This window comes from Falco biarmicus, chromosome 2 (assembly GCF_023638135.1).
Source record: "Falco biarmicus isolate bFalBia1 chromosome 2, bFalBia1.pri, whole genome shotgun sequence".
Taxonomy (NCBI): domain Eukaryota; kingdom Metazoa; phylum Chordata; class Aves; order Falconiformes; family Falconidae; genus Falco; species Falco biarmicus.
The window spans coordinates 12,926,117-12,938,590 of record NC_079289.1 but is presented as its reverse complement, the minus strand read 5'-3'; the positions used below and the strand labels follow the sequence as shown (position 1 = coordinate 12,938,590).

The following is a 12,474-nucleotide window of genomic DNA, read 5'->3' as shown; positions in this document are numbered from 1 at the left end:
TTGTACCTAGAACCAGAGCTCTTAAGTTCCCAAACCGGGAACTTTCTCTATAATCTTTTAGGGAAAAGCAAATCTGAGACAGAAACACCCTCGGTGAGATTCTCAGGTCAGCTGGTGCTTTCCAGGGGAAAGGCTTAGTTAAGGATTCCAGTAAATTGAGTGCCTTAGCTTGCAAGGGGAGGAATGGAGAGTCTTTAAAGGAAAAAAGACCACTTTCTTCTCAGAGAGGTTTTGCCATTACATCAGGTGTTTACTGAACTGAGGAACTTGAAGCTCCAGGCAGAGGGCTACAGTGGTCTTAAGATACCTTGGCATGTTCCTGATCCCAAGCGATTCTGCTGGCTTCTGCTGGCTTAGATGACTTTGGGGACATCAGCTAAATTGTGGCACACGCCCCGCCACAACTACCCTCCAGAAACCAGAGTTCTGGCTGGGGCAGCCGCTCTGCTCTGCACTGTGGCTGCGCTCTTGCTCTGGGCCTTTCTATCTCCAGCATCGTCTCAAAGTACCAGCTCCAGTGCTTCTGAAAGCATATTTAGAAGGCAGATCGATGGCTGTTTTCTGCATGAGGGAGTATCTCTTCCAGCTGCATTTAGGGCTTTTATGGATTCTTCACTGCTGCTCTTCTTTTACGCATCATAGAAGGGGGAGAGCAAAGGTGAAAACTTTGCTCATTATATCTTTTCCCTCTCCTACTTCACCCTGTCTCTCTGAAAGATGTTATCATTGAAACAGTTAATTTGGACTAGTAGCAATTGGTAGCAGCTTTAGAGGATAAAGGAAAACTCTTTGTAACAGCAAATAGTCATTCTGAGCAAACACAGCCTTGATATCCTAAGCTGCCCAACACCTAACACAGCTGCATTACTTGTGACTTCACAGGCCCCACAGTGAAGAAAGTAACATTGTTCATCTTCACTGTTGCCATATTATAAATTTGAAATGTGTTCGGTTTTGTGTTAGGCTTAATCAGAGTGGGAATGTGCTCTATAGAATATTACCCCAGCATTTTTACAATGGGCACTGAGCTAACACGTATTCAGACTACTGAGCAACATATTCATACAGCCAAAGGCTTTAAATCGTGTCCTTCAAGAAACAGTTGAGCAGAACAAGGACATTTCTCTCCTTTCCTTATTTTCCTTTCTAAAAGTGAATATCTTTTACTAGGGATGCTGGTCCATCCTACGTTAATGTTACTTAACCCTTCCTTTTACAAAAGATTCTTCTGGCCCTTCCCTGGGAAGGCATCACACCTCCAGTTTTTGGAATCAGAATCATAGAATGCTTTGGGTTGGAAGGGACCTTGAAGATCATCTAATCCAACCCCCTTGCCATGGGCAGGGACATCTTCAACTACGCTGAGTTGCTCAGAGCCCCATCCAGCCTGGCCTTGAATACTTCCAGGGATGGAAGTGCCATCGAGCTTCTCTCGGCAACCTGTTCCAGTGTCTCACCACCCTCACAGTAAAGAATTTCTTCCTAATATCTGATCTAAATCTACCCTCTTTTAGTTTTAAACCATTACCTCTTGCCCTATTGCAACAGGTCCTGCTAAAAAGCCTCTCCCCATCTGTCTTACAAGCCCCCTTTTAAGCACTGGCAGGCTGCTATAAAGTCTCCCCAGACCCTTCTCTTCCACAGACTGAACAACCCCAACTGTCTCAGCCTGTCCTCACAGGAGAGGTGCTCCAGCCTCTGATCATCTTTGTGGCCTCCTCTGGGCTCTCTCCAACAAGTCCATGTCCTTCTTATGTTGGGAACTCCAGAACTGAACACGGTACTCCAGGTATTCATGCTCTGCACAGGGAAAGCCCTTGGGGTACAGAAGTATCTTTGCCTTGGGAAACTCCATTCTGCTTTGGTTGAGCCGTTTAACGTTAAACCTCTGTTATTCCACTTCTCAGTTTCCTTAGGCTGGAAAGCACGTTGGCAAAACTCCAGCACGACTGAAGCACCCGAGGGAGCTGTGAGGCATACTCTGATGGTTCAAGCCAGGGCTCATTCTGAATTCCTGCTGGCTTCAGGCACTGCCAACCCCACAAGCACCCCTGCTCTCTGCAGTTGCTTTTGTAGCACAGTTGGCCAAAGAAAACGCGTCCCAGCCAAAGCATCAGCCTCCAACCTGTCTCCGCTCATGAACCACCCGAGCTCATCTATCAGCATGCTGAGGATGGGCTGAACCTCTTGGCAGAGCAGCAGCAGATGTTGCCTGGAGACACTGTTGAGCTGCCAGAGCAGCTGCAGCTGGGAGATAGTGGAGGAGCTTCATGTCACAGTTCTGTCATACCACTCTAGGGCTCCCATGATGGATAGAGGGGTGCCATCCCTGGGCAGGGGACAAAAAAAAAAAAAAAAGAAAGGTTGCCTTAGGCTTCTTCCTTCTCATTCCACATCCGTCCCAACAGATCCAGCACTAAAACTTCCTTCTCATCCTTCCCTTTCCTTGTAAGGGGAAGGAATTCCCCAGCCGAGAAATGAAGACTATCATCTTCCTTTATAAACTCCCGAACAGTAGCATATGTCCCTCTCGATCTCCCAAACAAATTGCAGGGACATGAGGTCCTTGCCTTTCAAGGGCAGGAAAGAGGATACTGGATTGTGCTCCTCCTCCTTATCTTTGGAGCCAAGCACATGAGACAGCAATCCTTTTCAAACATCCCAGACCTAAACCACACAGACATGCACAGAGGAGTGAGGGTATCAGGACCACCAAAGTCTCTGATTTACAGTACTGAAGGCTCAGAGGCCACTCACTGTAGATGACAGTAAGGTAATTTATTACACTCACATAAGATAATTAATGCTTAGTTTTGGCCTTCACAAATTGCAGGAGTTTATATATCAGCACCACATCACAGTCTCACTATGCAGGGTAGAAGCTGTTGACATCCAAATGCTGGAATATGGCCAGAAACTACATATTTGGAGTTCCTTGTGAAACCTGAATTCAGCCACGCTTACGTGCATTAAACACATTTTTAATTACACAGTCCCATTATACTTTTTGTCCTGAACCTTCACTGCATTCAGCACAGAGATGGGATGTTTCAGTGGGATCTGTTCAGGATATACCGGGAAATTTAAACCAGGCATTTCTTCACTTCTGGTACACATGGCATTGCAGCCTAAATATTTCTTTCATGCATTAGTTTGGTGAATACAATGTAGATTTGACTACAAAACAAGTGGCAGGATAGGCACAAGCTGGCTGGTACTTCCATGACCTAAAACTAGCTTCAAGAGGAGGGAAGCGGTGTTCTTGACTATGAGAACGGTAACAGTGATCAGTCCTTTTAGCTCATGTCAAAATTTTAGAGTCTAAGAGCGCTTGCAGGACACTGCTCGCTGTTTTGCTGATTGACTGGATACTAAGCAAAAATTAATTCCAAATCAAATATAAGAATAAATGCAGTTTATTATATTACAAAGTAATAAAGGAAAATAGCATGCAGTATGATGAAAAGAAACAGTACTAGTTATTATGCACATTATGATAGAAGAGCAATAGCAGCGAAGCATCAAATCATTACTGCAAAGCGTTACAGAGACTATGAGAAGGATATACCACCCATTACCACCTCAACATCATCCAGGCCCACACTCTGGCTGGGAAGCCCCGTTGCAGCCAGCACCAGGAGTGTCTCAGCAACTGGGAAAATTCCTATGTGGTGTGTTCACCCGTAGGTGAGGCTTCTGGCCCAGTCCCGGAGCTTGCCTGCCTTTATACTCAGTGAAAAACAAAACCAGTTTACACACCTAGTGCGTGCAAACTTTAAAGTTTAGGCTAAGTGCAGGTGTGCACTCTCTCATGATTCATAAGGTTCACACGTGCCAGGGACATTGGCCAGACACCCAAGCATGGTGGCGTTACTGCCATGACGCAGCTGCACACAGTATTTATTGACTGGATGGTCCTGCTCATATCTTGCTTGTTTAGGGGACTCAGGACAAACATCACCTGCTCATTAAAGTTGTCCTTGAGCTCCCTGGGCATCTCGTCCAAGTTAAACAATCCCTAATTAAAGATAAAGACTTTTTCATAAGCAGTAATCAATTTAATAAATTTTCACCACACACGCTCCTGCAGTTATGCACTTCTCTGACCAGCCACTTGCTACCACCTTCTCGGGAGAAGCACACACTCCCCTTTCCAGCTGTCTGGTGCTCCCAGAAGCACTGACCAGCATCCCCATACTGGGTGTGTAATGGCCTTGGAGGCAATGAGAAACAGCTCCCTAGGTAGGCACACATTGCTAAGTAAAAAAGCGGGCAGGGAGAGATGCTGGCGACGAAGCCAGGAGAAGCAAACTGGCTTCTGCTCACACTAGAACCAGTTCCTTCTGCAGCACTCTGGCCCCATCCGTGCTGTGTTGAGCCTGGTTCTCCTCTGGCCCCAGTACGGCACTAAGACGTCGTTTTTATTTTGGAGGCTATTTCAAATCAGCATGTCTGCTACAAAGGGAGACTGACTAGGTGAGTATTTTCATGGCAGGATTGTATGCCTTGCCCATCTGGAGGAGTGGCAGGAGAGCACTGGGCTATTTGAGAAGGCACAGCTTGCTGTCGCTGTGCAGGCAGACCAAGCTGGTGCAGTGCCATCACACCACCTTTTGAGAGCCATCACGGGGACAAGCAAGCTCCATCTTGAAGATCATTTGCCCCGTGGTAAACCTGAAAAGGCAATGTGAATGTTATGAAAGCAGCAGACTGCAGCGATCTCCCCACCCCAGATGGTAAGCTAACAATTAGATAGTGTGATTAATCAAGGCTCCAGCACTTAAATTTGCTCCTTGTGCCTCTTGTTGGGCATTACTGACAACCCTGTGATCCTCTATCTCCAAATTATAGTACCCTGGAAAATGGCAGTAAGCTTCCTCCCTCATTGAATCCAGGGGCTTAATGTGTCTTCGGTAGCTTCCTGAATGTTTTCCACAGCTCACTCTATACATTACTTACATAGAGCAGATAATCAAACACCTCTCAAATACTTCATTTTTATTGCACTCACTGTTAAGCCTACAACTCCCCAGCCCTTTCATCACTAGAGCTGAACACTCTGTTGCCTCTAAAAGAGTCAGACAACTGTATCAGCCTTCCACATGGAAATTTGAGTCATGGAGTAAATAAAAGGGAAAACAAAAGGAACAAATTCCTACTATATTTAAATTCTAGACATGTCCTTCTCATTTTTAATACCATCTCCAGATCTTACCATCATCATTTTATTGTTTTATTAAAACACTACCACAAATGCACATCTTCCTTAATAGAAAAAGAAGCAGAAATGAGATAAAATCAAGTATTTTTAACCACTTCCCTAATTGTAGCTATTAAATACACAGCTGCAGATTAAGATCTCACTTTGAGAAGTCTGTGTGCACATACACAGTATAAAGACACTACTATTTCAGACAATGTAGGTATAAAATTACCTGTACTTAAAATGACTGTTTGCTTGAAAATTGATGTATAAATCAGGACTGTAAATTAAAGATTTGAGATCCAAGAGGCACAGAGACTCTCACCCTGCATATGATCACCTCTCCCCATCTTAATGAGAGTGTTTAGCGCAAGTGCTGAGACTTCAGAAAATTGTTCTCCTAATGGCCAAAAATATCAAAACCAATTCTTGCCCCAATGTCCTTCCTTCCTGCCTGATCACCCGACAAGTTCTGGAAACACATTTATTTCCAGCAGTGGTGGTTTAACAAGTGCCAGAACCTTCAAATTTAACTCCTGTAAGTAATCTTACTTCATGTTTGCCAGATTGGAGACCATTACACAGATGGCAAGGAGCTGCTGAAGTGTTGCAGTCCAAACCTGTAGACAGTCAGACAGCTGCTCTGATGTATTTAGCCCTTCAGGAAGAAAGATACCATACTACTTTATTTGAAGTGACACTAAAAATTGATCTTCTAAAACTACAATGTGTTTTGCAGCACATAATGGAAGTCCTGCCCCGCCTGAGGAACGCAGCACGCAGCCGGTGAGGCAGCCGCGCACTGTCAGGAACACGGTGCCTGCACCTTCAGACCTCCCAGTCTGTCTGCTGCAGCACTAAAGTATTTGTCAGCCTTGGACTGCACTGGTATCGCTGCTTAGCTATAAGCAAATGCATGCTACAGTACACTGCAATAAATCAGTATCTGCAGAGGCCATTAAAAATTAAAAGCATAAGGCAATTAAAAACCGGGTGAAATGCCTGACTCCAGGCAGTGGTCTGTACACACTGAGCACACATCGGGATGGATCCTGACGTAGCCTGTGTGCTAATGTCTCACTGCTCTGTGAGCAGCCATGAGCTGGTGGTGGGAGGGAGGACAGGAAAGTGCTACACAGGCAGAGCAGCTAGCAGAATAAACTGCCCATCAGAAGCGCTCTGTAAACAGCTAGAAAGCTATAGCATGCAGGGTTAGGTCCAGGCCGAGTCCAGAGCTCCACATCTGCGACACTTTGCACCAAAATGTGCACGACTGCAGAAGAAAAAACCCGATCAATCAAGTGACAAAAAAAAAAAAAAGCCTCAGAGGCCCATTGATCACTGCCTTCTGCTTCTATCAGACACGTGGGCGGTGCAAGGCAAGAGCACTGTCAGGGTGCCATTCCAGCCAATAAAGAACCACATCAGGGGTGAGCTAAGGTGACCCCTCTGATCACATTAACCTCAAGTACAGTAATCTTGGAGACCCAGTGACAATTTAAGCGTAGCTGTATGTCCCTCTCTGGGCTTTGACTAGTTTCCAGCTTCAACAGCACAGTCATCATGCATCAGCAGGACCGAATCTGTGCATGTGCCCCATGACCATCTTGTAACAGATGTTCTTGCAACCACAAGGAGCTCTAGCTCCAAATCACAGCCACAGCACGTTGTTCTTCATCAACCTCTCTGCATGTGCCAAAGCTCTCGCTGTTTCTGACCTCATACTTTATCAGCTGATGGAGCTTGACAAAAGGAACACATGCCACCTCCAGTGTGATTCGATGATCATACATCACAGTGGGATCTCACCAGTGACAATCCAGCCTTCTCAAGGCGCTGAGAATCTTTTATTGGCTGCCCACTGCCCTTAGGCTGTACATCAAGCAGACAAGAAAACGTAATAAATCTGAGAACCATTTTAGTGAATCAAAGGGAGAGACGAGGGTGTCTCTGGTTGTGTGGTTTTCAGAACAATTATGGGACTGAGTCATGCTGCAAATTTGTTGGACTCACTGATGTGGACTACTAGAGGAGAAGGCAGAGTTTGTGAAGCTGCCGTTTCCATGAATTACTTAACGCACTGGCTAACAGGGCACAGGAATATATACTGTCCCCCGCAGTACAGTGGGGAAAGTATGGGAAATCCATAGAGCTCCAGCAAGGACAGATGGTTTTAGAATGGACAGGATTTTAGTGTTGGGGCTGGAGTGAAGGGGGCAAGGTGACCATTTTCAGAAGGGATTAGGGCTCTCACTCCCTTGCTATTTATAGGCCTTTCAAATAACTGTGTTGGGTTGTGTGATGGGGAAGAGGGGGAGGGAGGGAGGTGAACGTCTGATGAGCTGTGTTGTGTAAGGGCAGGTTATGACAAAGACTGCGGCAGGGAAGCACGCTTTCTTAGAGAGAATCATTTCAGCACATGGTCCTGCGTCATGGGCCACCCTTTGACCACTGCAGAAGCATGATTCATCCTCTGCACTGGCACACAATGCTCCAGGTACGTTTAGTCAAAGGACCGCAACAAAGATCCCCACAAGACCCCTATGAGCAGGTTGTGCCAGGATGTCTGGGATGTGTGACTGCCCCTGGATTTGGGAAGCACTGTGCTCACAGTGTGAGACATGACAGGCCTGTGTTTGGCTGTGCAGCAGTAAAGCCAGGGAGTTCCAGGGATGAGAACATCTGGATTTGTAACAACTGGCACACTCATCTATCATATACCAGATGTATGGACTACACATACACACAGATCTAGAAAGCCCCTTACTCAACAGACTTGTAGTTTAAATACAATGGACACAAATACTCTCTCCCTTTCACACTGAAGGACTGAGGCAAGAGTTTTACTTCCCCACACTTAATCATGGTACATAAAATGATGTTCTTTGTGCTGTACTCACGTCTTTGACAGCCTCTGAACACCTAAGAAAGCCAGGCTATGTATTTTACACTTACGTGCTATAAACAAAAGTTACAACCGCGTATGATTTCAGAAAGTATTGGAGGATGTCTGCTTGTCCCTTACTTGGAAACAATCTGTCACACCTTTGACTCAAGAAAGTTAGTTATCATTCTCTCTTTTGGGATATTATTGACCCCAGTTGTGTCAGCCACATGGGCTTAAGGATGAACACAGATAACTTTACTAGTTAGCCATGATGTTAATTTTCTTTTACTGTTTCCTGTGTTCAGATCACAAAACTGCACGTTCCCTCATAAAAAAACCAAATTATGATACTTGTAAGATAATGGTAAGGGATGTGGCAAGCAAAAGTATGTTAACAGACTGAACTATGCTTAATTTGCATCAGTTATAAAACAGCCTTGTGAATTGTCCTTAATTGGTTTTGGTTATGTCAGGGCCTTTATTTAATTCTCCATCACTTGTAAAAGCCCTGAGGTAACTCACTTCACAGAGAGAAAATTCTGACTGACTGAAAATGTGGTATTGTTGAGCAGAAAGACTCACTGAGCAGGCTGCTAGTTTCTTCCAGCAGCAGGAGAGATTCAGGAGGTGATTAGCTTTGTTCTCATTTACAAAGCACCAGTGGGAATTTCTAAAGGGTTTCACAGGCCCTGGGGATAAGGCCAAGAACAAAACAGACCAGTGAAAAGCAAATAGAGCACTTCATCAATACACTACTTAGAGATGCCACATCAATAGCAAATTAGGAAGAAAGGAAGGCACTCTAATACTTTCACATAGCAAAGGAGGTTTATATATTGTTTCTCTTCCTACTTGACTTTTTTTTAAAAAACCTGCACCTCTATCAAACTAAGCTTAGCAGAGAGGAACAGAGGTAATACCAACTCACCACAAGGCTATTTGGTGAGATCTGAAAGGGAGACATGCACTGCTCTGTGCTAGTTCTACAGTGCTGACCTCTCCCAAGGGTTACTACTGTCAGGAACTCCATCCTCAGAAAGGCTGGGAAAAGAGCGCACCACTGGGAAAAGGCTATCAGGAACTGCGGGACAGCTTACCAAAGATGCAAAACTACTGCTGCTACAGCACCCCCTGTCCGCTTGTCTCTGAAGAGGGGATGGAAAGCTGAAAAGAGGGGGAAGTGTCTCATTAGTATCTAATTTTCTATTAATAAATAGTACTTCTGAAAGGTTTATTACCCCTAATTAGAGGGGAAAAAAATAATCAACATTTAAAAAATTTTTACAGCTGGAACAAAACCAGCACAGGTCTGTCGATCTCTTAATTGTAATAATGTGGAAGCATTTTGTTTGGATTTTAATACTGCAACAAAACACCAGCGATTAGCTTATTTTTAAAACCAAAAATATCACTCCTAACCGGAAAACGAAGTTTTCATTTTAGAAAAGCCCTCACAAACTTCATTTTCTAGGCTGAACTCCTCCCTCTCCCAACTAGACAAACTCCTTTGCTGATTTATAAACTTTTTTTCCCAGAAGATTAAGTAAAAAGTACAGAAAATAAACCCCTGCTTTGACAAAGTTTTGTTCTGAAGTTTAAACCAGCTTCCAAACCATCCCACGTCAACCTTGCTCAACAGCAGTCAATAGACTAAAGGAAAGAATGACAGAGGGAATTTCACAGCCACATCATGCAGTCTCACGCGGGGCTGCTGCAAACCCACTTCAGCATCCTGCTCATGTTTACAGGCTTCTGCACGATTTAAACTGCTCTGGAGTTACACTCTGATGACAGGAACAAAATGCGAAACAACAGAAAGAAACACATCAACTAATTTACTCCTTGGAGCACAAAGAGGGATGATGTTTCAGTAACCATTTTACAGCCACAGGGTATTCAGATGTTTAGAAGGCACAGGGTTTATGCTGCTTTGAGGTAGTGTTTCAAACAGGGAGGTCCATTTGGACTGATGCTCCTGACATCGGGAGTTCTCTTTAACCAACAAGCAAGCCTTACTGGAAACCCACGTGCCTACTAATATGTCCCCAGCGGTTTAGTTTATGTGTCTCATGGGGTTTCTGCCAAAACAGCTGCGCGTTTGGAAGACACCTTCGCACTGGGTATGGGAGGCTTAAGATGCAATTCCCCAGTCTTTGTAAGCAATGCCAAGCGCTTTGCTCTTGCTGACTGAATTGCTCCAAGGAGCCAAACGTATCATGGCCCTTCCTGCAGAGCATCCGATACCGAGCGGTGGCTGCAGAGCTTCCAGGCCACAAAGCATCACGCCCGCGCACCGGCTGCGGTCAGTCGCTGCGGGCAGAGGACGGTGCTGGCACCCTGCAGCCTCACGCCATCTTGACCTGCCACGCTCCACAGCTCCTGCCCCATCCAGCTGAGGGATCGGCTGAAAGGGGATTCTTGAGCAGACACGGTCAATTAAAAATTTCAGGAGCACATCTGGTTTTTATTACGGGTGCACAGCCCAGCATAAAAGAGGGTCTCAGCAGGGCCTCTAGCTGCCCAGCCCAACTCAAATAAGATCAAGGGGGATCCTTGAGAGAGACCGTTTCCTTGCTCCAAGGAACGATCGCGGTGCCCCGGAGAGGGAACCTGCCGCTTTCCTGTGGTTTTTGAGGCCAGAAAGGGAGATCCTGGCCGATTCCCCACCCGCACGAGCAAATACCGCCACTCGCTGGCTGGCGGCCCCCGTCCGTCTCGTCTCGCCCCCTTTGCCGGAGGGACGCGCGGCGCCGGACCCCGGCCGGGCTCACGCTGAGGGAAGGGAGCGGGGCGCGCCGAGGGGAGGCAGAACGCAGCCCCCGCCCCCTCCCTCTCCCTCCGGCGGCTCGGCCCCGAGCCCCTCGGCCTGGGGAAGGGGCTGGGCCGCACGGTGCCCCTGCCCCTCTCCCCGCCTGCCAGGCTTGCGGGCCGAGGGCAAGGCAGCCCGGGCAGGCCCCGCCGCTGCCGCTCCCTTCCCCGCGGCCGGCGGGCTCGGCCCCCTGCCGCCGCCCCGCCTCAGCCCGCCCTCCCCGCGCGGCACGCCGGGCCAACATGGCCGCTTCCCGCCCCGCCGGGCGCCCGCCGCTCGGCTGACAGCTGCCCGCCCCGGGGCCGCCCCGCCGCCCGGCATGGAGGAGAGCTCCAGCTGCGAGAGCCTCGGCGCCGGGCGGGCGGCGGCGCGGCCGCCCAGCGGCGACTCCCTCTCCAGGTAACGGCCGCCGCGCCATCGCCCCCCGCCGCCGCCCGCGGGGTGCCGGGCCGGGCTGCCGCTGCCGCCCCGCTGCGGAGCTCGGCCGCTTGAGGGGCCCCTCGTCAGTCCGGAGCCGTCGCCAGGCGCGGGGGGAGAGGCAGAGGGCCGAGAGGGGTCGGCAGGGAAAAGGCAGCCGAGGGGATGGAGCTGGTGCCATTTTCTCCTTCCGTGGGCAGGAGGCGTTGGCGTTGCCCCACGGGCGCTGTCCCCGCGCTTGGTGCGGCTTCGTGGTGGCGGCGCACGCTGGCGGGCGTGGGCACCGCTCCGCTGCGGCCCGGCCGGCTTCTTTCGCAGGCGTCTAGTCAGAGCAGGAGGTGCCACCCCCAGCAGCCTTCTGATAAAAGCTCTCTGAATCACCAAAGCGGTGTGACCTGCCTCTGGTACGTGCAGTGAATGGACTTAGGCAGCCCACAGCACAGGTGAGCTTTTGCTGGAAGGGCAGGGTAGGGCACCACGTTTGCTAGGCACCTTCCTGAGCGCTGCTGTTCCCAGCTAGGCCTGGCCCTGCACTTTGCCAGTTCCAAATTCCCTGGGGTGTGTTGAGCGTTTGTGGTTTTGTCCTCATGGCTTTTTCTGAGAGCTTGGTTTTGCAATCTGAATGACTTTTAATGCGATGCGGGTAACGTGCGAGGGCTTTAAGCCACAGAAGCTGAAAGGAGGCATTCCTGTGCCTGCCACCCTTCACAGGCTACCGGCGAAGTCTGAAGTTTGTGGCTGGAAAGCGCGTCTTGCTTGGGCTGTACATTGGATGCAGGGGAGCGTGGTAAGGTAGCAAGGGAGGACGTTGGCTGATGGACAGGGTTGGTGGCATGGGAGGCCCTGGGTTTTGTGGTAGGGCCTGGGAGCGGGGTGACCTGATGGCTGAAAGTTGTTCTGTGCCACTCTGGCTGCCCTGGCCATGCCCGGATCACGGGGTGACAGGCTGAAGGGATCTCACCATCCCTCAGTCTGGTTAGGTCGAGGGGAAAGAGGCCTGGAGGCATCTGGCAGGCGCAGGTAAACTGCACAAGGAAACCAACAGAGAGCAGAGGACAGAATAATTTGATGATGGAAGGTGAAATAAAGATGAGGAGTCACGAAGGAGTCAAGAATAAAGAAACCCGAGTGCAAACTGGGCATTGCCTGCCCGGGGAG

General features: G+C 48.5%; 1 protein-coding gene across 4 annotated transcripts in view; it reads left to right on the top strand.

Moving 5' to 3' along the window:
• Nucleotides 1–11,108: 11,108 nt before the first annotated feature.
• MTMR2 (myotubularin related protein 2) overlaps nucleotides 11,109–12,474 on the top strand; it is a 65,920-nt gene continuing 64,554 nt past the window's right edge. For 2 of the 4 annotated variants that reach the window (XM_056327748.1, XM_056327746.1), the window contains exon 1: nucleotides 11,148–11,298. Coding sequence is in view for 1 of the 4 variants with exons in the window: in XM_056327745.1 (XP_056183720.1) it covers nucleotides 11,219–11,298 (80 nt within the window). In the remaining 3 variants the exon portion in view is untranslated. Of the gene's footprint in view, nucleotides 11,299–12,474 lie in introns of all 4 variants that reach the window. The other 2 variants (XM_056327745.1, XM_056327747.1) reach the window with 2 other exon arrangements.